This window comes from Rattus norvegicus, chromosome 6, assembly GCF_021556685.1.
Source record: "Rattus norvegicus strain SHRSP/BbbUtx chromosome 6, alternate assembly SHRSP_T2T, whole genome shotgun sequence".
NCBI classification, from domain to species: domain Eukaryota; kingdom Metazoa; phylum Chordata; class Mammalia; order Rodentia; family Muridae; genus Rattus; species Rattus norvegicus.
Window position 1 is genome coordinate 75,607,262 of NC_141539.1, and position 25,064 is coordinate 75,632,325.

At 43.4% G+C, this 25,064-nt stretch overlaps 1 protein-coding gene across 8 annotated transcripts in view; it reads right to left on the reverse strand.

Moving 5' to 3' along the window:
* Positions 1–22,410, reverse strand: part of Hectd1 (HECT domain E3 ubiquitin protein ligase 1) — a 90,129-nt gene extending 67,719 nt beyond the window's left edge. For 5 of the 8 annotated variants that reach the window (XM_087553810.1, XM_087553807.1, XM_087553809.1 and 2 more), the window contains exons 1-2: positions 22,030–22,410; positions 20,394–20,555 (exon numbers count right to left, since the gene is read on the reverse strand). In XM_087553810.1, the coding sequence (XP_087409936.1) occupies positions 20,394–20,533 (140 nt within the window). In that variant the 5' untranslated portion in view covers positions 20,534–20,555; positions 22,030–22,410. 8 annotated transcript variants of the gene reach the window in all.
* Between the last annotated feature and the right edge of the window lie 2,654 nt (positions 22,411–25,064).

The following is a 25,064-nucleotide window of genomic DNA, read 5'->3' on the forward strand; positions in this document are numbered from 1 at the left end:
TCTTCATCTAGGCCTTTTGCTTCATGAGATTTTAAGTGAAAGTATAAAACACCTGATATATATATAGTTGATTTTTTTTTTACATGAAAATGTTTTTCTTTTTTTTTTCTTTTTTCTTGGATATTTTTTATTTACATTTCAAATATTATTCCCTTTCCAAATTTCCTGTCCATAAGCCCCCTATCCCATCCACCCACCCCTTCTCACCTCCCCGCCCTGACATTCCTTACACTGGGGAGTCCAGCCTTGGCAAGACCAAGGGCTTCTCCTCCCACTGGTGCCCAACAAGGCCATCCTCTGCTACATATGCAGCTGGAGCCACGGATCTGTCCATGTGTACTCTCTGGGTAATGGTTTAGTCCCTGGGAGCTCTGGTTGGTTGGTAATGTTTTTTCTTTCTTTCTTTCTTTCTTTCTTTCTTTCTTTCTTTCTTTCTTCCTTCCTTCCTTCCTTCCTGTCTGTCTGTCTGTCTATCTATCTATCTATCTATCTATCTCTGTCTCTGTCCCTATCTATCTATCTATCTATCTATCTATCTATCTATCTATCTATCTATCTATCTCTGTCTCTGTCCCTGCCTCCTTCCCTTCTTCCTCTGAGACAGGGTTTCTCTGTATAGCTGTAGGTGTCCTAGAACTGTATCTGTACACCAGGCTGGCCTTGAACTCAAAAGATCCACCTCCCTCTGTTTCCCAAATGCTAGGATTCATAGCATGCACTACCATACTGGGTACTGTTACTTTTCAACACTAAGGCACTAGTATATTCAAATGCATTTAAAATTACTAATTTGGGAGACTGGGGAGATGGCTCAGTGGGTAAAGTGCTTACCACACAAGCAAGAGGTTAGGACTGCAGATCTCCACCATCCAAGTAAAAAAGCCTGGTCCACTGGAATGTGACTATGATCCCACCCAGCAATGAGGAGGCAGAGACAGGGCCAGGGGGTCCCCAGAGTTCAGTGGCCAGACACATTAGCCAATCGGGGACTATTTTTGAGACTCTGTCTCAAAAAATAAGGTAGAGAATGACTGGGAAGACTCCCTAGGTCAACCTGTGGTTTCCATATGCATGTGCCCTTCCCACACATGTATGCACACATGCACGCGCACACACACACACACACACACACACACACACACACACAAACTTATCACTAACATTTTTAAAGTTATTTATTTATGTGAACGGGTTTCTGTCTGTGTGTACCATGAGTACAAATAGTATCTGATGCCCATGGAGTAGGCCAGAAGTGTTGGAGCTCCTCTAAGTAGAGTTACACATGGTAATGAGCTGCCATGTGAGTGTTGGGAATGGAAGTAATGTCCTCTGGAATAGCCAGTGCTCCTAACCATGGGGCCATCTCATACAGACCAGCTGAAAGGACTACAGTTATGCTAGTTTAAAATCATACAAGCACAGGGTTGGGGATTTAGCTCAGTGGTAGAGCACTTGCCTAGCAGGCGCAAGGCCCTGGGTTCGGTCCCCAGCTCTGGAAAAAAAGAAAAAAAAAATCATACAAGCTTAAAGCAGGTAAGGCAGGCATATTCCGCCCTGATGCACTCCACTTGACCTCCCCATTTTATACTCCCTCAGCGGAGGACTTTCACTGGCTCTTCAGTCCCTCTTTCTTAGGTTTCTTTCTTTATTTAATTTTACTGGGTTGTATAAAGTGGTGAGGAAATTTCTTACCCTCACTTTAGAAAAGCCCCTGGAAGTTGACAGATAACTAAACTTCACCTGTATTATTAGTTGTCTAGTACTTCAATACTATCCACAAACAAGTAAACCCTTCAAATATCATCCCTCATTTCCTGACTATGACTACAATTCACCTTCTGTGGTCTGAATCCACCGCTAAAAATACACTAAAAAAGTTTGCTTAATCAGGAAAACTGACTTCACTATAAGTTTATGACATTAATGTTAAATGTCTATTGTACCTAAAATTCCTCTACTGTCTGCAATAAATATTTTTTAAAGATTTATTTATTTATGTCTTCAGACACACCAGAAGAGGGCATCAGATCCCATCCCAGATGGTTGTGAGCCACCATGTGGCTGCTGGGACTTGAACTCAGGACCTCTGGAAGAGCAGTCGATGCTCTTAACCACTGAACCATCTCTCCAGCTCCTGCAATAAATATCTGACACATCATTTTTGCCTCTAGTTTGTCCATTCTAATCTCTAAGAGTTCATTCTCTCCTCTTATTTGACTGATGTGTTCACTCCCTGAATTTATTTCTAATGTGAATGTGTATTTAACCCTAACTGTAACCCACATAGGCTTACAAAGTGAAGAGCTTGCTTACAAAAAATACTTGAGTTAGTTCAGCAACCATAAAGCTCAGGCTGAATTATCTACTTAAACAAGGCCTCTTTGAAAAATGCTAAGAAATTGCCTATCTGTACCTCAGACCAACTCCCTCCTTATCAGGGTCTCCCGCTAGAGTTGGCACAGGTATATTATGTTAGTACCTCTAAAACAAAACCCTGCTTTATGTCTCTATAGGCCCAAATTTCCCTCACAGTTAATGTCAACTAACCAGAAAACCTAAACCTGAGAATCATCCTCTTTTTTCTCCCGTTCCCCAAAATTACACATCCAAGCAATCAAAAACCCTATGCACTATTCTTGTAACTGACATCCTCAATCTTCCTGCTTCTCTCCCTTCTTTTATTAAAGCTCTAACACAGGACCATTTCGACCCTTAGGCATCCATATACAATGTGCCTAGCACTAATGCGAGAAGAATATCCATGGAGGTGAAGGACGCTATCTGGTACAGGGTGTCTGAGGGACAAAGGGAAGAGGGCAATCACGCAGGGGAGTAGATCATATAAATATACTAAAAGTAAGGGGAGCTAAACTGAGACTTTAGTAGCTCACACCTATAAGCCAGCACTTGAACGGCTAGAACAGGAGGGTTTCAGGGGAGTTTGTGACTAGAAAGGGACCCTGTCTCAAAAGACTAAAGTGGACTGTGGAGAGCTGAGGAGATGGTTCAGCAGGTACGGCTTCAGATGTAAGCAGGATGGTTGGAGTTTGGATCATCAGAACCCACACAAATGCTGGTTGAACATGAAGGTTAGCCTGTGGTACCAGCCATGGATGGAGGAGACTGAATCCCTGAAGTAAGCTCACTCTAAAGACTAGCCTTATAGGTGAGGTTAGACCCTGACCTAAAGAATGAGGTAGAAGAGTCACTGAGGAAGGCTGGCAACATCAACACTGTGCCTCCATTTGCATGAAGGTTTTTAGTCTAGAAATGAACAGAAACTAAATACTCAAGTCTTAAACTTAGACCTTGAATGGAAGCACACACTGTAATCCAAGCACTCAGGAAGCAGAGGCAGAATAATCAGGGATTTGAGACTATCTTGGCCTACACTATGAAATCAAAGCTAGCCTGGGCTACACAAGCAATTGCTGTCTCAAGAAACAAAATATTTTGGCCACAATGGTATGAAAGCAATACACATTCAGGAGAAAACCTAATGCAATTTTTGAATGCTGACCTTTTCCTGGGCTAAAATATCCTCTCATGATCTGCAGTGGCAGCCTGCCACATTAGCTCCTAGGCAGCCACAACACCATGGGGGTAAACAACCTCCTCCACACAGTGTATCCTTCATATCAAAGGTAGTTAGCCCAACAAGGGATCTCTCCCTTCTCCTTTGTGACAATTTGCCAATTACTTCATATTGCAAAGTAAGCTGCCACCAATGGAATGAGACAATTATCACCTAAGTCAGGAATAAAAAAGAAAGGCCCTTTTGGCTGGCTGGTATGGGTTCAGCATACCCTTTTTGCAAACAGATGCCTTGCTGACTGACTTTCACTCTGATTATATGTTTCTTTGTATAACATCAAAAATTCAACAATCTCTTTGCTGAACTATGATTTCCAGTAGTTTAGATACGTTAAATGTATTTCTATTTGATGTTATTTTCAACTAACAAGAGATTTGCTGAGCTATAACCCCATCTTAAGTCAAAGAGTACCTATCAGTCACAAAAAAAAAAAAAAAACGTAAACGTTAGTGACTATCAATAGTGTAAACTTATTAGAGCCTTCACGTTCCATGATTACAACTAGAGACTGGGTGGACTACAAAAATTACCTACTCAAAGACTCCGAAACAGTATCCATCAGCAGACGGACTGGAGGTCAGAATATAAATAACATTACAAAGGTAGATTTCAACCTTTCTTTTCTTGATTTAAAAATACTTTAGTGTGTCTATCTCATAGGGCTTGATTTACACATAGTATTGAGTCACCCAGTGTGGGAACTGGGAACTGTGCTAGAAACAAACTCTGATTCTTGAAAGAGCAGTACACATTCATAACCACTGAGCCATCCCTTCCTGCCCTTTCTCATCTCTCTCACACTCTGGCCTCTGCTTATAAGCTTAGATCTGGAAGTCCCGGGGAGATTCACATATTCAAAGCAGACTGCAGAGCGGTGTCAGTAGTAAACCGTCTTTGGGAGGTTAGGCCTAGTAGAGAAAGCTGGTGATGCCCGGCAGGCAACAGCAAGGTAGGAGGGCTCCAGTCCTTCCTTTTACCTTCCAGACTGTCACATGGTGAAAAGCTTTGCTCTATCAGGATCCCTGCCATACACCCTAAAACAATAGAGCCAAATGAATACATCCTGAAACACTTAAAACCATGAACTGAAAGGAATCTTTTCTTTTAAGTTGTTCTCAAGAATTTGGTCATAGCTATAGAAAGCTAACATACCATAACTGTGTGGCAGAAGCACACAACAGAAACTGAGAAGAAAAGGAAAATGTGGGGTGATTCCTTGGGGGTTTTCCCTCCTAATCTGGCCCCAGAGCTGGCCCCAACACATGCTTCAAAACCCCTGGGACCTTAAGGTTCCTATAATCCAAAGAGCTAGAGAAAAATCCTGCTTTCGGGTGTTCTTGTTACCTCCCCCACACCCATTTTTCTCACCACTTTCATCCTGAGGGTAGTCCAAGTATAAGAACAGAGTCAATAACAGCCAAGAAATGGAATGGGGAGTGGGGCAAAACCCGGCTAAAAACTCAGACTTAGCTTTCTAGATAGAAGACTAATTAAGAGAGCTCCTGGGAGCTGAAGGGTTAAAAGATGGGAGAAGAGAGAAAAGAACTAACAAAGAAATCCTTGGGAAGCTAGTCAGATGCTAAGAGCACATGACGTTCAAGGTTCAATTCCTATGTTCAATTCCCAGCACTCACATGGCAATACAAAAATCATCTAACTCCAATTTCCAGAAAGGATCTGGTACCCTCTCTGGCCTCCATGGGTGCCAGGAACACACATGGTGCACAGGTGTATGTGTATATATAAAATAACTAAAACTAAAATGGGGGGGGTTGTGGATTTAGCTCAGCGGTAGAGCACTTGCCTGGCAAGCACAAGGCCCTGGGTTCAGTCCCCAGCTGGGGGGGGGGGGGTATGGGGACGGGGGGGGGGGGGGGGGGGAGGCGACGGGGGACGACTGACTAAAATGGGAATGTGAGCCGGCTCAGCAGGTAAATGCCAAGCCTGATGATCTGAGTTCAATCCCTAGGGCCCCAACATAAAGGGAAAGAATCACTCACACACACATACACACACACACACACACACACACACACACACAATTTTAAAAAGTGAGCCAGGTAGTAACACATGCCTTTGATCCCACACAAGCATCCAGAAGGCAGAGGCAGGAGGATCCCGAGTCAAAGTTAGTCTGGTCTACAGAGTGAGTTTCAGGACAGTAAGAGTTACACAAAGGAACCCTGTCTTAAAAAAACAAAATCTTTTTTTAAGTATTTTAAAGAAACTCAATAGTGAAAATATTCAGACATATGACTTTATTCTTTTATGGGCTGTGCTTTTGCTAATTGCCTGGAATATTTGCCTCTAATCCAACAGCATAAAGTTATCTTACATGCTCTTTTAGTCTTGTTGCTTTTGTGTTATACATTTATGTCTACAGTTTTGCATTTAATTTTACATATTGTATGATGTGAATTTTATTTATCTATCTATCTATCTATTTATTTAGTCTGTCTGTCTGCTTGTTTGTTTTTTGAGACAGGATTTCTCTGTGTAGCCCTGGCTGTCCCAGAACCAGGCTGGCCTTGAACTCACAGAAATCTTCTGCCTCTGGAGTACTGGGATTAAAGGCATACACTACCACTGCCCAGCGTAATGTCTCAGTCCCATGGAAAAACCTTAGGCTGGTGGTACAGCTCAGCGATGGGGTATAGCTCAGTGATGGAGTACTAAATATGTACAAAGCCCTGGGTTTCATTCTCAGTACTGGGGAAAAAATTATCCTTTTCCTGCTCAGCTGTCTTTGGCTCGTTTGTCAGACATAAGTTCTCCAGAGCTAATGCAGTGCAGCACCTGTGATCCCAGCAATCAGAGGGAGAGAGAGGAGGATCGGGAATTCCAGACTACCCAGTGGGACATAAACACTGTGTTCCAGGAAAATACAAAATAAAAGCAATTTTTAAACAGTTACTCATACATGCATGTGTCTGTCTCTGAACTACTTTCTGTTCCATCAACCTACTTGTTCGTCGTATCACCATCAACAGCACTGTCTTGACTGCTGCAGCTCTGCACTAAGTGGAGAAGCAATCCTCCAACTTTCACTTTCTAGTTTTGTTCTTCTTTTTGGAGACAGGGTCTAACTATGAACACAAGATCTTCCTGTCTTAGCCTCCCAAATGCTGGGGTTACAGGTACTGCTAATGAGGCCCAATTCTGTCCATTTACTGACTACATAGTTTGGTTGGTTGGTAGTGTTTGAAACAAGGTTTCCTATATAGTTCAAGATGGCCTCACACCACCAGTGTAGCCAAGGATGATCTTGAGTTCCTGACCCTACTACCTCCATCTCCCAAATATTAGGATTACAGGACTATGTCACCATGCCTGGCTGTGAGTCCTCTCTATGTTCCAAATGCTGATGTCTTTTAAGATTTATTAACTGGCAAAGAATCTCACCCATTCTCTAAGCTGTCGCTCTACCCTGCTGACCAACGCCTTTGCTGTACAGTGGTTTACTTTTATACAATTCCATTTCTTGAAACTATTTCGTGAGCTATTTGAGTCTCAGAAGGTCCTCTGCCTATGCCTATGCCTTCAAGTAGTCTACCATAATACAAGTATGTCCACCCTGTGGCCTGAGGCAGCTGGGGTACCTATGAATGTGGCTCAATGCATTTATACATCACAGTCATGTTACAACGTCAAACAGCTGAACGTCATTGTTATTAGCTTCCAAATTTCAGGTCCTCTGATTGATAATGAAGTGACTTTTGTGTCAAAGTAAGAAAGATGGATATAATTTCACTCTTCCTCATGTTGTAAGTCAATTTTACCAGTGCCATTTATTAAAGAGAACATCTATGTTTCCAATGTATGTTTTTGACAACTGGGTCAAGCATTAGTTGGCTGTTTGAATAGTTCATAGCTGGTTATCAACTTAACTGGACCTAGAACCAACTAAAGTACACAGTGCTGTGCATACCTGGTAGGGAACTGTCTTCATGAGGTTATGCAAAGTGAGAAGACTTACCTTTCATGTGAGTGCCACTTTTTGACAACAACTAGATAAAAAGAAGTCAAAAAGAAGAGAAAGGTTCTGCTTTATGCCTGAAGGTTGCCTTCCATTGGGCTGCCAATTCATCTCATCTACCTGTTGCTACTACTGCCATTTTTTTTCTGACATCAGCTCTCAGACCCACTAACTGAAGAGCAGTGTTTTCATAGGAATCTGCCAGGGCTTCCACCAGACTGAGACTGCTGAAGAAACTAAGCAGGTCCTGGTTCTCACCCTGTCTGCTGTGAAGACAACCCTTGTAGTACCCAGACTATGGTAAGTCAGTCTAAAAAATCCCTCTTTTCTTTCTGTTCCCACTAGACTGGAGCTGTGTGCTTTACTTCTGGGTCCTCTGGTCTCTATAGTCTACATGTCTGTTTTGTACCAAGACCATGCTGTGTTTGTCATTATGGCTCTGGAGTATAATTTAAGCTCGGGTGCTATAGTTCTCCAGCCTTGCTCATTCTGCACAGGGATTCTTTAGCTCTTAAGAGTCTTTTTTTTTTTTTTCCAGGTACATCTACTGGGAGATAAGAGACTCCCAGGACTCAAAGGGAGGGACCTTAGATGAAATGCCCTACAATGGAGAGAGGGAACTTGTAGAACCCATCTCCAATAGAAAGACAGGGCATCAAGTGAGGGGTGGGCTTGCCATCCCACAGTCAAAAGTCTGATCCATAGTTGCTCCTGTCTGAAAGAACTGCAGGGACAAAAATGGAGAAAAGCCTGAGGAAAAGGAGGTCCAGCGACAGTCCAAATTGGAATCTAGCTCAAGGGGAAGCCCCAAGGCCTGACACTATTACTGAGGCTATGGAATGCTCACAAAAAGGGACATATCATGACTGCTCTCCAAAAGACTCAACAAGCAGCTGAAAAGAGTCAGATGCAGATATTTACACCCAACCAATGAACAGAAGCTGCTAATCCCTCTGGCTGAATTAGGGAAAAGCTAGAAGAAGCTGAGGAGGGTGACCCTGTAGGAGGACCAGCAGTTTCATTTTAAGCTTGACCCCCAAGATCTCTCAGACACTGGATCACCAACCAGGCAGCATATACCAGCTGAGATGAGGCCCCCAACACATACACAGCAGAGGGCTGCCCAGTCTGGGTTCAGTCAGGGAAGATGCACCTAACCCTCAAGAGACTGGAGGCCCCAGGGAGTTTAGGGGTCGGCTGGGGGTTGGGGGAGGGGTTCTTGTGTAGATGGGGGGCAGGAGGGAAAATGGGTTGTGAAACAGTCAGAGAGTGGACCAGGAGAGAGATAAAATCTGGAGTGTAAAAGAGAGTCTGTCTACTCTATGAAGAATAAATGGGGGGTTGGGGATTCAGCTCAGTGGTAGAGCGCTTGCCTAGCAAGCGAAAGGCCCTGGGTTCAGGCCCCAGCTCTGAAAAAAAGAAAAGAAAGAAAAAAAAATGAATGAATGAATGGCTCTAGAATACTGATTCCATCTATAGATCATTTCACAACAGAATTCTGCCAATCCAAATCATGGCAGTGTTCTCCTAGCATCCTTTTCAATGTCTTTAGTATTTTAAATTTTCATTCAGAAGTCTTCTACCTCTTTGCTTTATTACTAGGTTTTTGTTTGTTCTTTTGAAACTATTGCTAATGGAACTTCTTACTTGATTTCTTTGGAGATATTCTTAGCAGTCTAAGACTACTTCCTTTGCTAAAAGTAAAAAACAAAAACAGGGATAGGGTCTACAAAGATGGCTCAGGTATTAAAGGCTACACTTACAACCAAAAAAGAAGGGGAGGGGATGAGGAGGAGCATGAGAAGTAGGAGGAGGATAAGGAGGAAATGGAAGAGGGGAAAGAGGAGGAAAAGGAGGAAGAGGAGGACAAGGATAAGGAGGATGAAGACAAGGAAGAGGAAGATAAGGAAGAGGAGGACAAGGAGGAGGAGAACAAGGAGGAAGAGGAAGCAGCAGCAGCAGCAGCAGCAGCATTACTCCTCCCTTGGTATCTCCCACTTCCCAGAGTTCTTTCTGATTTTTCCTTAATAAACCTAAAATAATTTAAGCACTATGACTGAGCCAGACCTGGTGAGATACACTTTTAAAAGCTCAGGAGGTGGGGCTGGGGATTTAGCTCAGTGGTAGAGCGCTTACCTAGGAAGCGCAAGGTCCTGGGTTCGGTCCCCAGCTCCGAAAAAAAGAACAAAAAAAAAAAAAAAAAAAAAAAAAAAGCTCAGGAGGCGGAGTCAGGCAGATCTCTGTGAGTTTGAGGCCAGCCTGGTCTACACGGAAAGTTCCAGGACAGCCATGGCTACACAGAGACACCCTGTCTCAAAAAAAAAAAAAAAAAAAAAAAAACAGGGTTTGGGGATTTAGCTCAGTGGTAGAGCACTTGCCTAGCAAACGCAAGGCCCTGGGTTCGGTCCCCAGCTCTGGGGGGGGGGGGGGGGGGGGGGGAACCCTAATGAAACTCATTTTATATATTAATGAAAACACTAAAAATACAATTATATAAATGAAAAAAACTTTTAAATATTCAGCTAAAAAATAATAAATTTGGTTTCTTAACTGTCCTTTAGTGTGAGTATCTTGAGACAAATGTATCCAGGCTGGCCTCTACATGCTATATAATTGAGGAAGGTCTTGAACATTAAAAAAAGTATATACACAAGCTGCCTGTTTAACTTTTGGGCACTCTATGTATTTGTCTTATTAATCAATATTCCTTACACAGAGGGAACCAGAGTAACTTCACTCTGTCAGGGTAAGTGAGATGAAAACAGAGACAACATGGAAAACTAAAACTTTCTCTAGCATTCTCCCAAGCAGTGTCCAGACTCAGGATATATTCTGCACAGGAATTTCAAGATTAAGTGGAAAATATATTCCATAAAAAGAATGTCTATAATTCAATCAGCATTTACATTTAACCGGGGAGGTGGGGGGGGGGGGGTAAGGAGCAATGAACTTCATAATCCAGTGAAAATTTCATAGTAAATATATTAAACACTAGACACACACACACACACACACACACACACACACACAGAGGAGTCTACAGAAGCAGTCTGTAAACTGATCTACTAACAGGAAGGAAGGAAGGAAGGAAGGAAGGAAGGAAGGAAGGAAGGAAGGAAGGAGGGAGAAAGATTGGGTCTCTAAAAGCCAATAATGTTATTTTAAGTCTGTAATTCTGATTAGCTTAGAGAGGGTTCACAGGCCAGGAAGCCACTAGTTACTATATGAATACATTCATTCCCCCATACCAATCCTAGATATAAACAATCCTTTTAACCTCCTACTTCAATGAGAAAATACAGTTTAGACTAAAATGGGTACACCGTCTCACTACTGAACCTAGTCTGTTTACCTTTTTCTATAACTATCTTTAACCAATACATCTGAGATTTGCCACCCAATAGTTTATTTTGTTTGCTATTTGCTTGCTTGTTTGTTTGTTTTGAGTCAGACTTGCTGCATAGCACTGGTCAGCCTCAAACAGCCTCTCAAACGCTTCAATTACAGGTGTGTGGGATTTCCTGGTGAACCATCTTTGCATTACCTAGAAGCATATTAGGAATACAGACCAGGCCTGGAGAGACAGTTCAGTGGCTGAAAGCCCTTGCTGCTTCTAGAGGACCCAGGCTGGATTCCTAGTACCCATGTGGCGGCTCATACTATAATTCAGTGCCAGGGAATCAGATGTTCTCTCTGGTCACTAAGAACACCAGACACACACGGTGCACGGACATACATACATGTAGGCAAAACACTAACACGTATAAAATAAAAATTTTTAAGAAAAGGAATACTGGCAACTCAATCAGAACACTTGTTTTAGCAAGAGCCTCTGGTGGTTCTCACTGTGATCATCAGAAGCTAAAGCTCAGGGCTGGTGCTAGAGCTCAGTGTACAGCTCTGACCTACAAGGCCCTAGGTACACTTGAGAATGATGCTGACATACAAAGAACACCTTTCAGCCTTCATTCTACTTGACCTCACCCAGGCTCACAGGGCTCAATGAAACTGCACTTTCTCTTCCTGAATCCCTATTTCTGTGCAGACAAGTGCACTAACAATGTAGGAGCAAGGCGGGGTAAAACTGCTGGAACTGGTATCCCCCCACCTTTAACCCCAGCACATGAGAGGCAGAGAGGCATGGGTAGCACTGTGAATTCAGCTTGATTTACAGAGTGAGTACCGGGCCAGCCAGGGCTACACAGTGCGAACCTGTTTCTAAAACAAACAAACAACCACCAGTGCTTTACCCTGATAACTGCCATAGCTAACTACAATTAATGCTAGTAACCGTATCCTTCACTGTGGGAACATGGAAATAAAGGCCAATCGCAAAGAACAACTCTGATGAAGCAACAAAATTATTAATTTTACTAATTCTGAACCCTTCAGATATAAATCTTTTTAATATTGTACAAAGAAAATCTGAAATAAACACAAAGCGCTTCCACATAAGCAAAGAATAATTAATCGCTTGTCAGTGAAAATGCCTGTTCAACTGTCTGAGAACTGAACCAGTGGCTTTTCTTGCAGCAAAATTTCTACTCAAAGAACAAACAAACATTATACAGGTTCAGTGTCTGGCGAACAGTTGGTAAGATGGTTAACAAGCAAAGGAACTTACCACCAAGTCTAATAATCTGAGTTCAATTCACAATACCCGTGTAGTAAAAGGACGGACTCCAAAAGTTGTACTACAACTTCTGCAGGACTCACTGTGGTGAGCGTACACATACACATGCACACTCGCACACACAATCAATCAGTAAAATGTAATATATCTGGGAAACATTTTCTCAAAAATTAATGAAGCATACCTTTTACTACAAGTAAAACAATTATTATAAGGCTTATTACCAACTATAAAAACATTCAAGCTTTCAAGCAAAACTTACAGAATGTATTTGCCAGAGCAGACAGCATCCTAATAAAGATGCTTTTAATATAAGTAACAAGTGTTAGCTTTTTATACTGTTAGACTGAAATATGTCAACATTTATTTTTTTTTTTAAATTTATTCATTTATTATATATAAGTACACTGTAGCTGTCTTCAGACACACCAGAAGAGGGCATCAGATCTCCTTACAGATGGTTGTGAGCCACCATGTGGTTGCTGGGATTTGAACTCATGACCTCTGGAAGAGCAGTAGGGTGCTCTTAACCACTGAGCCATCTCTCCAGCCCAAAATCTTTTTTTTTTTTTTTTTGGTTCTTTTTTTTTTTTTTCGGAGCTGGGGACCGAACCCAGGGCCTTGCTCTTCCTAGGTAAGCGCTCTACCACTGAGCTAAATCCCCAGCCATATGTCAACATTTAAAATATCTGTACAACCTAGTGGAAAGTATTTTCCACAAGTACAATGGAAGATTTTATAAAATTAAAGATAGGAGTCATGCACCTAACATATAAGACACATCAAGCAGGTCTGATAGCTCAAGCCTGCCATCCCGGCTTTGCGAGACTAAAGCAGAAGGATCATCAAGTTCAAGGCCTGCCTAAGCTGAAGTAAACTCATGGCCAGCGTAACCAGTAAGTGTAAGACCCTGTCTCCACATACCACGTTTTTTAAAACGGGCTGGAGAGCTGGAGCCACAGCTCAGTTGGTAGGCCACTTGCCTGGAATGCACAAAGCCCTGAGTCCAATCAGATCTATAGAAGCCAGGCATGGTTGTGTAGACCTATGATCCCAGCTATACTCAAATGAATCTGGGGAATTTAGAAATGTACTTACAGTTTACTTTACAATAACCCCTAGCAACCCTCCAGCATGAGCTTCCCACACTTACAAATGTCTTACTCTTTTTTTCTGAGACAGGGTTTCATTGTTCAGTCATGGCTGTCTTGGGCCTCACCCTACAGACCAGCTGGCCATGAACTCAGAGATCTACCTGCCTTTGCTTCTTCCCCAGTACTGAAATTAAAGGTGTGTACCACTTCCACTATGGTGTATGTCTTATCCTCTAACAGAATACCCATGCTTAAGTTAGACTGTCTTTTAAAGGCTAGAGAAATGACTCAATGGTTAAGAACATTTGCTTCTCTTGTACCTCTACAGAGAACCAGAATCTGGTTCTCTGTCACAGCTGTCTGTGAACCCTGCTCTAAAGGATCTAAGACTTCTGGCCTCCAAGAGCACCTGCATTCATACCCATACGCAGGCACACATAGCTACACAAATACATTTTAAAATGGCCTGAGAATCTGAGTTTGATCCTCAGTCACATGTGGTAGAACAGAAGCAACTCCAGAAAGCTATTGTAACATGTGCGTTTTCAACACATACACACACACACACACACACACACACACACACACACACACAAAATATAATTTTTCTTAACTAAAAAAAAGAAAAAAGCTTGACATGCTGTCGTGGGTTTCTATTCCCAGGACTGTTAAAGTAGAGGCATGGACAGTTTGAGATGAGCCAGCCTAATCTAACTGGTGGGCCTCATGTTCCACTGGGAGACCTTGTCTCAAGACAGAATGGGTGGGGCTGGTGAGATGGCTCATTTGGTAAAGGTGCTTGCCATACACGCCCAATGACCTTAGCTTAATCCCCAGAACCCATATAAAGCCAAGAGAAAAACACCTCCACAGAATCCTCCTCTGATGGGTAAACTCATTACATGGCAAGTGCAGGTGCCACCTCTGCCACATATACTTACTCCCGATAATAAAGCTTAGATTAAAAACGTGGATGGCTCCAAAGGGCCTCCATGAGTACACACACACCCACAAATGCCTCCTTTCTGCTAACCCTCATGCTCAAAATTGCTATTTTAAAAGTCTTTAGGCCAGGTATGGTGGCACGCACCTTTAATCCCAGTACTCAGGAGGCAGAGGAGCAGGCAGACCTCTTTCTTGAGTCTGAGGCCAGCCTGGAACATAGTGAGTTCCAGGCAGGACTACACAGAAGACCCTGTCACAAAAAAAAGTCCTTAGCTGTGATTCATAGCTTTGGAGATTTGGAACCTGAAGAAGCCACCTCCTGTAGCCAGGAAGGAACCCCAATGAGGAATCCCAAAAGAGACCAATCCACCCACAAAACATTTGGCCCAAAATGTATCCTGTCTACATGAAATGCAGGCATGGAGGATGGAGCAGAGACTGAGGGAACAGCCAAACAATAACCGGCCAAACCTGAGACCCACCCCATGGGCAAGCACCAATCCGTGACTCTATTAATAATACTCTGTTTTGCTTGCAGACAGGAGTATGTTGTCCTCTGAGAGGCTCCACCCAGCAGCTGACTCAGACAGATACAGACACCCACAGCCAAACAGTGGATGGAGCTTGGGGACTCTTTTTTTTTTTTTTAAGATTTGTTTATTCATATGAGTACACTGTAGCTGTCTTCAGACACACCAGAAGAGGGCATCAGATCCCATTACAGATGGTTGTGAGCCACCATGTGGTTGCTGGGAATTGAACTCAGGACCTCTGGAAGAGCAGTCAGTGCTCTTAACCTCTGAGTCCTCTCACCAACCCCCTTTTTATTCTTTTTTTTTTTTTAACTTAAAAACAAAAGGCTTTTATAGCAAGCTAGCTGAATGGACCTCCATGCTAGGAGAGAACAAGTCCTTGCACACTGTCCTCTGACCATTACCAGCATGCCATGGCCCATATACACAAATGCATATATATACGTGCACACACACAAACACACACACACACACACACACACACACACACACACACACACACAAGATAGCACACATAGTAAATAAAATGTAATGTAATAAAAAAAATTAGGAAAAAAGTGGGTCTGGAGGGACGGCTCAGCAGTTAAGAGCACTATCTGCCCTTCCAGAGGACCCAGGCACCCACATGACAGCTTCCAACTGTCTGAAGCTCCAGCTTTGGGGACCTGACACCATCATACCAGCATACATACATTGGCAACATACCAATGCACATAAAATAACAATAAATAAATCATTTTTTAAAAATTAGAAAAAGCACCAACTCTGCTTCACTAAATAAATAAAATTGAAAATATTAAGACAGGCTTCTTATATGTTAACTTAACCATTGCTTGTAAAAAATAAAGTTAAAATGAAAGTAACCAAATAACGCGTTTGAGAGAAGTAAGGTGGTAATTCACATCTTTATGAATGTCTAACACTGGCCTAATGGAAGAGAACCTATTCTCCTATTTGCTTCTGCGCGTGATCTGCTGCATTATGGGCTGTTTTATATTTAAGTACATTTATTTGCTTATGCGCACCATGTGCATGCTACTGTGCGTATGTGGAAGTGAAAGGACAAGTTGCAGGAGTCAGTCTCCTCTTGCTGTGAGTTCCAGGGATCACACCAAGGCCTCCATCCTTGAGCAGCAGAGCCCTTTCATGGTGCTGGAGACTGAACACGCTAAGCCTGGTTCATGCACATTACTACAGAGTTCAACCCCTAGCCTATGATTTGTTTTTTGAGACAAGGTTTTACCTTGGCCTCTAGAGTGTTAGGTTACAAGTATGTTCTGCCATACCTGATCTAAGCAATCATTTTAAAAGACAAATTTAAGGACTGGGTAGGTGAACTTGATCCCAGAAGCAGAAAAGAAAACAATGTAAAAGCGCATCATAGGGTTTCATTGACAGCGCTCCGATGCCCTCCCCGTACTCCTGTATAATAACATCCAAAGCCTGTGCATCAGACACACAACCTCATCAGTCCAGTCACCACTCCACTAGGCCAAGAGTTCCTGCACTTCCCCTGCCTGGGCACCACTGCTTCTTCCCCAAAGGCTGGGTCCATAATCTGAATCACCTCTCAATCAGGTCACTTCCCTTTTTGTTTGACTTTTGAGACAGGGTTTCAGTTAGTACCCCAGGCAGGATACAAGATCGTAATAATCCTCTTGCCTCAGCCTCCCAAACATTAGAATTACAGATATGAGCCAGCAAACCCATTTTCTCAAAGACCACGATTATCTAATGACTATTACATTTGAGAGGCTAATGATGACTACAAATGAACCTCCAGCTCTTTTTACCTGACTGCCTCGGAAAATCCAGGCAGTAAGAAGCAGAGCAACATCACATAAAGCATATTCTTTCACTTCAAAAGGACAGTCAAAACAAGACCATAGAAATTCAGGAACAATGCGAAGGGGGAAATCGTTTAACTATTATGCAAAAAGCACCTGCTAGCATTTCAGAGGAATAAATCTCACTTGATTTTCATAAAAAGCCAACAAGGATTAGGAAGCAGGCTTAATGCACCACTACTCTGCAGTGAAGGCAGGATGCTGAACTCAGTCAGCTCTGCCCATTTCAAAGGCCATGGTTTCCCATGCACAATGTGCCTTTCCTAACTAAACAGAGGCACACTTTCAATACAAACAAATCAGGCAAAATGTATCAAATATATAAACGTGATTTATTAGACATAACCTAAACTACTAACCTTATAAAATCCCACTACAAGATTTCCTCTGGTGTATTCAAAATATGTACACCTTGTATTTCATTTGCCCTAGTTGTTGACTTTAGAAGATTTTAAAAGCTGGATGTGGGGGATTCATGCCTGAAATTCCAGCACTAAGGAAGCTGAGGCAGAAGGAAAGACAGATGTGATGCACAACTGGAATCCCAGCGCTCAGGAGGTTCCCCTTGAGCTGAGAGGCAGCCTGCACCACATCGTAAACTCTAGACCAGACTGGACTATAGAGTTCTACCCCCACCCACCCACCCATCTCACAAAACAAACAGAAGAAAGCAATGGCAGCATGGTGGCACATACTTGAGAAGTGGAGGCTACAGAATCCAAGGCCATCTTGGCTACAGAGCAAATTTCAGGCCAGCCCAGGTTACATGGGAACCTGTCTAAAAACAAGAAAGACTCCCAAACTGGTTTCAGGAAATAAAAGTACCAAATATAATTCAAAATTAGGCATTATATCACTTCCTCACTTGAAACATTTTTTCACATATATTCTCTCCATTAATCCCCACAAGAAATCCACTGAAATAAAATAATTGTCATTTTATAGAGGAACAAACAAAGCTAAGTAGACAAGCAGAACCTAGGGGCTAAAGAGATCAGCTCAGTTGTTAAAGCACTTGTTGCTCTTGCAGAGGACCCAAGTTTGGTTCCCAGAACCCACATGGTCCCTCACACCCATATGCAGGTCCAGTTGCAGGGATCTGACATCCACTTCAAGCCATACATCCATACATACAAGCAAAACACTCATACACATATAATAAAAATAAATCTTTAACAAAAAGAACTTGAACCTAGCACCATAATATCATAACCAAAATTAAGATAACTTTGAGAGAGGATCAAGACAAGGTTTTTCTGTGTACCCTGGCTGTCCTAGAACTCACTCTGTAGACTAAGATGACCTTGAACTCAGAGATCCTCCTGCCTCTGCCTCCCAAGTGCTGGGATTAAAGACATGTGCTACTACCCAGCCTAACAAGATAACGTCTTATATAAAAATATAAGGCTATAGGTGATGAAATCAAGCCAAGATTTAAAGGGGAAACAGAGCCAGCGAGCAATCAAGTCTAATTAGCTAAGAGTAATCCCCAGACCTGAGAGGGAGAGGACAGAACTAGGTCCTGAAAGTTAGCCTTTGACCTCCACATGTACCACCACATAAAGACAAACACACACGCACACACACATCACAACATATTATTCATAAATTTTAGAAAATAAAATAAAAATAAATGGGAAAACAAAGGTTAACAAGAGGAGTAGTTAGAAAAGAAAAGGTCACAAAATCTAAACAGATGTGTACTTTGAATACATAGCTGCCAGGTCACAAGAAACAGGACTAACCAGTCTAACTGACAATATCCTGGGGCTGGAGAGATGGCTCAGTGAGTAAGAGCTCTTGGAGGGGACCCAGATTCACTTTGCAACAGCACACGCCAACTCACAGTTTCCCATTCCAGGGACCTGATGCCCTCTTCCGGCCTCCAAAGACACCTGCACACACATGGTGCACATACAGACAATCCTCTCATATAAATAAAATAAAAATAGATATGTCTTTAAAATAAAAAAAAGTCCTTATTCCTTTACATAGTATGTCATATCTGAATTCATTTTAATTTATTTTTCTTTTAAATTTTATTACATGATATATGAAAAAGGAATTCAAAGAAAAATAGAAAATATAACAGCTGTTTTGTTTAGTTGTAGAATTTTTCAAAAGAACCAATTTTACATTGTTAAAATTTTCCTTTTGAAAGTTCATTTTATGTATATTCACATACATAGAATAACCCTTTAAAAAAAGAGGAATCTCCTGATAAAAAGGGATTAAATAAACCACTGTGATATGGATGATAGTCTTAAGAACTTCAATCAAGTCTGTGTATGCAAAGATGCTAGAAATGTTAGAGAACGACTTGTCAGAGCTGGCTGTCTCTCTACAAAATAGGTTCTGGGCACTGAACCCATGTCCTCAGCCTTAGGATAACATCCTCTGTCCACACGGCCGCCCCTCAGCACCCTTACTTTCCTTTTTGTGTGACGAGATCTCATAGCTGTCTGGCCTGGGTCACACTGTGTGGCCAAGGATGACCTTCAACTGCTGTTCTTACCCCCACCTCCTGAGTGCTCCCAAAGGCCTGAGCCAACATGAGCTACTGTTTGAACAAAAATACGAACTATTACTTAAAAACCAAAGAGAAAACACTTTGAAAAAACAATGTATATTTAGCAAGTAATACAATCTAGTTCTACCCCAAAGACATTAATTATACCAAACTTAAAGCCAATATCTCAAATATTTTTTAATTGCCTTTAAACAGCATTAAAGCATGTATAGAAGGTTTTAATGACTTATTGGAATTCACGACTATAAACATAAACAAACCCAGAAGAATGTTTCCTCCTTTACTGAACCAGAATCACACCAGAGGAAAAGCACAGCCTAAGTGGCCTAGCTGGCAGAGGTTTTTTTATATTTTTATGCAAATCTATTATCATCGCTGAGTACAACTGTTTAAAACTCTCCAAATTGGGTGGTGAGATGGCTCAGCTGGTAAAGGTACTTACCACGAAACCTGATAACCTGAGTTCAGTCCTGGGACCCACATGCTAAAATGAGAACTCAACTCCCAAAAGTTGTTCTCTGATTTCTACTTGCACACCATGGCAGGTATTTGCATGTTCTCTCTCTCTCTCTCTCTCTCTCTCTCTCTCTCTCTTTCTCTCTCTTACACACACACACACACACACACACACACACACACACACAAATACACAAATATAACTTCAAAGCTTCTGTACTTCAAAAAGTACAATATGGGGGCTGGGGATTTAGCTCAGTGGTAGAGCGCTTACCTAGGAAGCGCAAGGCCCTGGGTTCGGTCCCCAGCTCCGAAAAAAAGAACCAAAAAAAAAAAAAAAAAAAAAAAAAGTACAATATATATCATCCAAAATGAAATTTACAAACCAAAAATTATTTTAACAACAGCAATGACATATGAAAACTAAAGAAACAGGCAGTTCTAATCTTAGATCTTAATCTTTCTCCAAGTCATATAATACAGAAACAGCTTTCAAGAAGATAAACATTTATAATCGTTTTAATTGGGATGGTTCATAACTGACTCAACCAAGCTATAGGTCAGTATTAGTATTCCTAATCCACACTCATTGAACAACTATGTATTTACACAATCACGATTATCATTGCTAGGGTCCCATTAACCACAGACAACTGCAGAAATGTCTAAAGGGATATTTTAAACTTCCCTAGGAAAGTTTTCACACAAACTGAAGTCAGCAAATGGCTGGAAACAGATGTCAGCACACTGGCCCGAGAGGAAGGTGATGGAGGAATGCACTTACGTTTCAAAACACCGATCCACATTGTCAGACATCAAAAGCAACATGCATAGCTGTTCCAGGGCTATTAGCTGCATGTCCCTTTCATCTCCCTGTCCCATCTGCAGCCACTCCAGCAACGTATCAGGATCCACATCTGCCATGGTCTTTAAAATGTCCCTTTGCCTGCATTGAAAAAGGGAAAAGGGGTTTTCAAACATTTGCTCAGAACTGATCAGCCTGTGTAAACATTTTTTTCTTGAACATCTGCTAGATACACACACACACACACACGTATCTGTGTATGTATATACATAGTTATTCTCTGATTTCCATACTGACTGTGGCATGCACACACACAAAATAAATATACATGATTTTAAAAAAAACTTTCAAAAACTGCAAAGTATTACTTCTAAGAGTATGCTCTATCTCTGCGGCAGTTTTGGACTTCCCTCTACTTCCTGGGTTTAATACAGATACACTACACACAAAACAGTTCAACACAAGAATATATGCTGATTAGGTTGCTAGTTAACTAGAAACCAGAGCCGTCTAGGTCAAACACTATGAAACAAGTTTTGGATCCCAATGTCTGTTATCACCAATGTCTGTGCCAAAAGGCAAAGAACACCTATAAAAAAGTTTTTTCTACCAGTGAACTTCTCCCTGCAAGCTCCGCCCAAACCCCACCAAAAATCGGGGCATTAGATATGGGTCAGATCCAGTAGTTTTAAAGACCACACTTTCCGATCCACTCTCCTTCGAATTGAATTTCTCTTCTCACAAATTTTGAATTCTCAAACTTATTCCTAAATATGTCCAAATACAAACAGTTATTAGATATGAAATCTACCTATGCGGAGAAAATACTGATAAGAACTTCTGGCAATCTTGGCAAATGTTCTTAAAACTTTTTGTTGTCGTTGTTTTGATGCTAAAATAAATGCAACTAACAGGTTTTACACACACACACACACACACACACACACACACACACACACACACACTGACATTCTCGGTTCCCATAGGATGAAGCAGTTAGTTTTTATTTTTTTAAAAAAATCGAGAAGTAGTCCAGGCAGGCAAGTCATTACAAAAGCTCCTAGGTGCCTGACCAAAGGACAGCTCTGAGTCCCACGCAATCCACCTGCCGGTGTGGGAACCTAGAGACGGGTCGCAGTGGGCCCATCGGCCGCGCCCGGCGGGGCTGCCCCACTGTCCACAGCCTGACCAAGGCCGGAGCCGCGACGCTGACACCCAACCTGCCTAACTTAGCTACCTGCCTCTGGGAGGAGGGCGAAGTTTTGGAGAAGCAGCAAGCCTGCGAGCTCGAGAGGAAGCCGCCAAGCGGCCGGGGTGCGGGTCTCCCGGAACTCAGAGGCCCAGTGGGACGTCCCCGGTCCCCGCCCGGCAGCTGAGCCTTACCAAGGACAAGGGGAGCGTACCCGGAGCTCGGGAGCCAGAAAGACAAGCCCCGTAGGGCCCGGGGAGGGGAACAAAGGGCCCGAGACGCAGAGGCGACGGCGGACGACCGACCTTACCGCGCCCGGGTCCAGCTCCGCGCTCGCCGCTGGGCTCGGTGGCCCCGGATCCTCGCGCAGGCCCAGCCAGCGGACGGCGCCCAGCGCCCCCGCCTACCCTTACCGCAGGCTCTTACCCTGGCTCGCCGTACCAAACAGCTCCGGTCCAGCTCCAAGCAGGCCGCGGGCAGAGCCTGGCCCGGCCGCGGCCCTCGAGTTCCCAGGAAACCGCAGGCCGCGCAGGTCGAGCCAGGCAGGCGGCACAGGAAAAGCCGTGTCTCGTCCCTCCCCTTCCTCCGCGGGGACCCGGTGACAAGGAAGCGAGAGGTTCCCCCGAGCGGCGGCAGCCAGCGCGGGTCCCGACCCCAGCACGCGGCTCCTCAGACCCTGCGGTTCAAAGCCAGGTCCGCGCGGAGCTGCCGCCGGCAGCGAGGAGAGGCCGCGTCCATCGCCAGCCGGGCGGGGACAGGAGAAGGGTCGGCCGAGCGCCGGGCGCGGAGGCTGGTGAAGGCCGCGCCGGCGGAGGCGGAGCGAACGCCTCCCGGCCGCCCTGCCCGCGGCCACCTGGGGCGCTGCGGAGGCCCGCCCGCGGCACGGGGCTACGACGGGGGCGCCGGGCTCCCTCGGCTGTCGGCTACGGCTCTCTTCAACCAGGCCTCCCGGCGCCCGAATCACCGCGCTGTCAATCGGCGCGCGCCGCGAGCAGCTGGTTCGCGCACGCTCCGCCCGTCTTGCCCGGCGCCGGCCACTCCTGAGTCCTGCGGATCGGAGGCCACCGTCTCGCAAGCGCTCGGCCCTCGGGTCACCCCTCCTTCTGGATTTGTGTGGAGGATCGCCCTGCGGTTTACCAGAACGCTTCACAGCGAGCCTGGGAACTCGTGTGCGCTGCCCGTCCGGTCGTTATCGCCTCGGTGCAGATGGGAGAACTGAGGCTGCAGGAACTTTGCCCACCTCGGAGTCCCAGGAAGCAGCAGCATCGAGGACTTTTAAAGACATTTGCCTTCGGCTTGTGGTCACACGTACTTCCGTAGTTAGTCCCGTCAAACTTTTTATTTCATGGGCATTGAAAATTAAATGCTAGCCGCTGCTAGTGGAGTCCTCATGTAACTGTGACACTAGAGAACTGGACGCTGGAGTTCAAGGTCATCCTTGCTACATAATGAGGTCGAGACTTGTCTGGGCTACCGGCGGCGGTGATGGTGGTATGAAGAAGGAGCAGCAAGAGTTGAGAGAAAGAGGAAGAAAAAGACTCCTTCCTGAACTCTCATTTATTCATCCTTTGAACAAAAAAAATAAAAAATAAAAAATAGCAGTAGATACTAGTTTTAGAAAGAAACCGTATGCAAAGACTGAGGCCAGTCGTTTTCAACCATACCGGCGCAATAGATAAACCCGGAAAGGTTTTCTTTAGAAGAGTTTTAGATCCACAACAAATTGAACGGAAAGTTCAGGGAATAAGTTAGGGCTACCTTGTTCTATATAATGTGTTCCCGGCCAGGCAAGGCTAAGGACAGAGAGTTCCCACTGGTCTCTTTGTTATGGTTTTGCCCTTTCCAAAATATCTGGTCTAGTTGGAATCATACCGTACATACAGCCCTTCCAGAAGATCTTCTTAAACTTACTACCACTCTTTAAGGATCCTCTGTGACTTTTTATACCTTGGTAGCTCATTTATTTGGTGTTTTGTTTTGTCGTACTGGGTTTTATAAATTTGGTTTTGGTTTTGCTTTTTGTTTTTCTTGTTGTTCGTTTTGAAATGGGTATGCTTATGTAACCCTCGCTGGCCTCAAAATCATTATCCTCCTGCCTCAGCTTCCTGAGTACCGCAACAAGAGTGCATCACACCTGGCTTGGAAGCTCATTTCTTCTTAATGCTGAATAGTAGTTGTTTAGATGTGACACAATGTGTTTATTGATATACAGAAGCCTGGGATCTACCTTCACAGACTATGAATGGCTCACATATCAGAAATTTCCAAAGTTCCCCAACAGGAAAATACTTTCAAACACCATAGCTAGTACAAGACTGTTGCTAGAACAAAGAAAAACTCTTCAAAGCCAAGAGTAAGAAAAGCCCTTGATTAAAAATGATAAAAGACCCGAAGAGACGTTTAACCAAGAAGACGTACAGGTGACAAGTAAGCACAGGGAAGATGCTTAACATCATCTGTCCTTGGGAAACTGAAGATACGCACTGGTGGTCTGTTCATACGGAAGGCCTGAGTTTGGTACCCATACCCTGCAGCTCACAATTGCCTTAAGTCCAGGTCCAAGGTGCCTCTGGCCTCTGCAGGGACCTGCATTTACATGCATTTGCCTACCACAGACATGCACATGTGCACATAATGCAAAAGTAATACAAATAAATCTTCTCAAGGAAAAGAAATTTGAAACTAATACTCTAGGGCTATAGATAAAGCTCAATAGGGCACTTATCTACTACACACAAGGCCTGGGTTCTACGCCCAGGTCTGGATAGAACCAGGCCCTAAAACTGGGTATGGTGGCACAGATGTATTTATTCCCATCACAGGCACAGGAATCAGAAGTTCAAGATCATCCTCAGCTACATAATGAATTGGGTTCAAGCCTAGAATACATAGAATGACACTCAAGAAAGAAAAAGGGGGTGGGGGGCAGGGACACACGATACTCCTAAACATCATTAGAAGGGTGAAAAACCAAAGCCCAATGACACCAAGTTTATTCAACATCCCTCCTGGACATCCACAGCTGCCCAGCAGAGCTGTTGAAGCAGGTCAGGCAGCCCAACATACTCAGCTGCTCTAATAATCCAGGAAACAGAGGCTGCCATAAAAGTTATGGTCTTGACCTCCACATCTGTACCAGGCATTCAAACACCCACATTTAACATCATCTATACACCAATAATGTATAAATAGCTGGGTGAGATGGTGTATGCCTTTAATCTCAGCACCCAGGAAGCAAAGGCAGTACTCTGAGTTCAAGACCAACCTGGTCTACTGGTCTATGTAGAGAGTTCCAGGCTAGTCGTGGCTACATAGTGAAACATTGTCTCAAAATAAAGTGAAATGAAATATAGATATATAGATATATAAAGAAAATACTATTACCAAATAATCACCAGCCACCCTCATTATTTACTCAAAGGAGTTGAAAACTTAAGTCCAAACTTTTTCTTTTTTAAAGA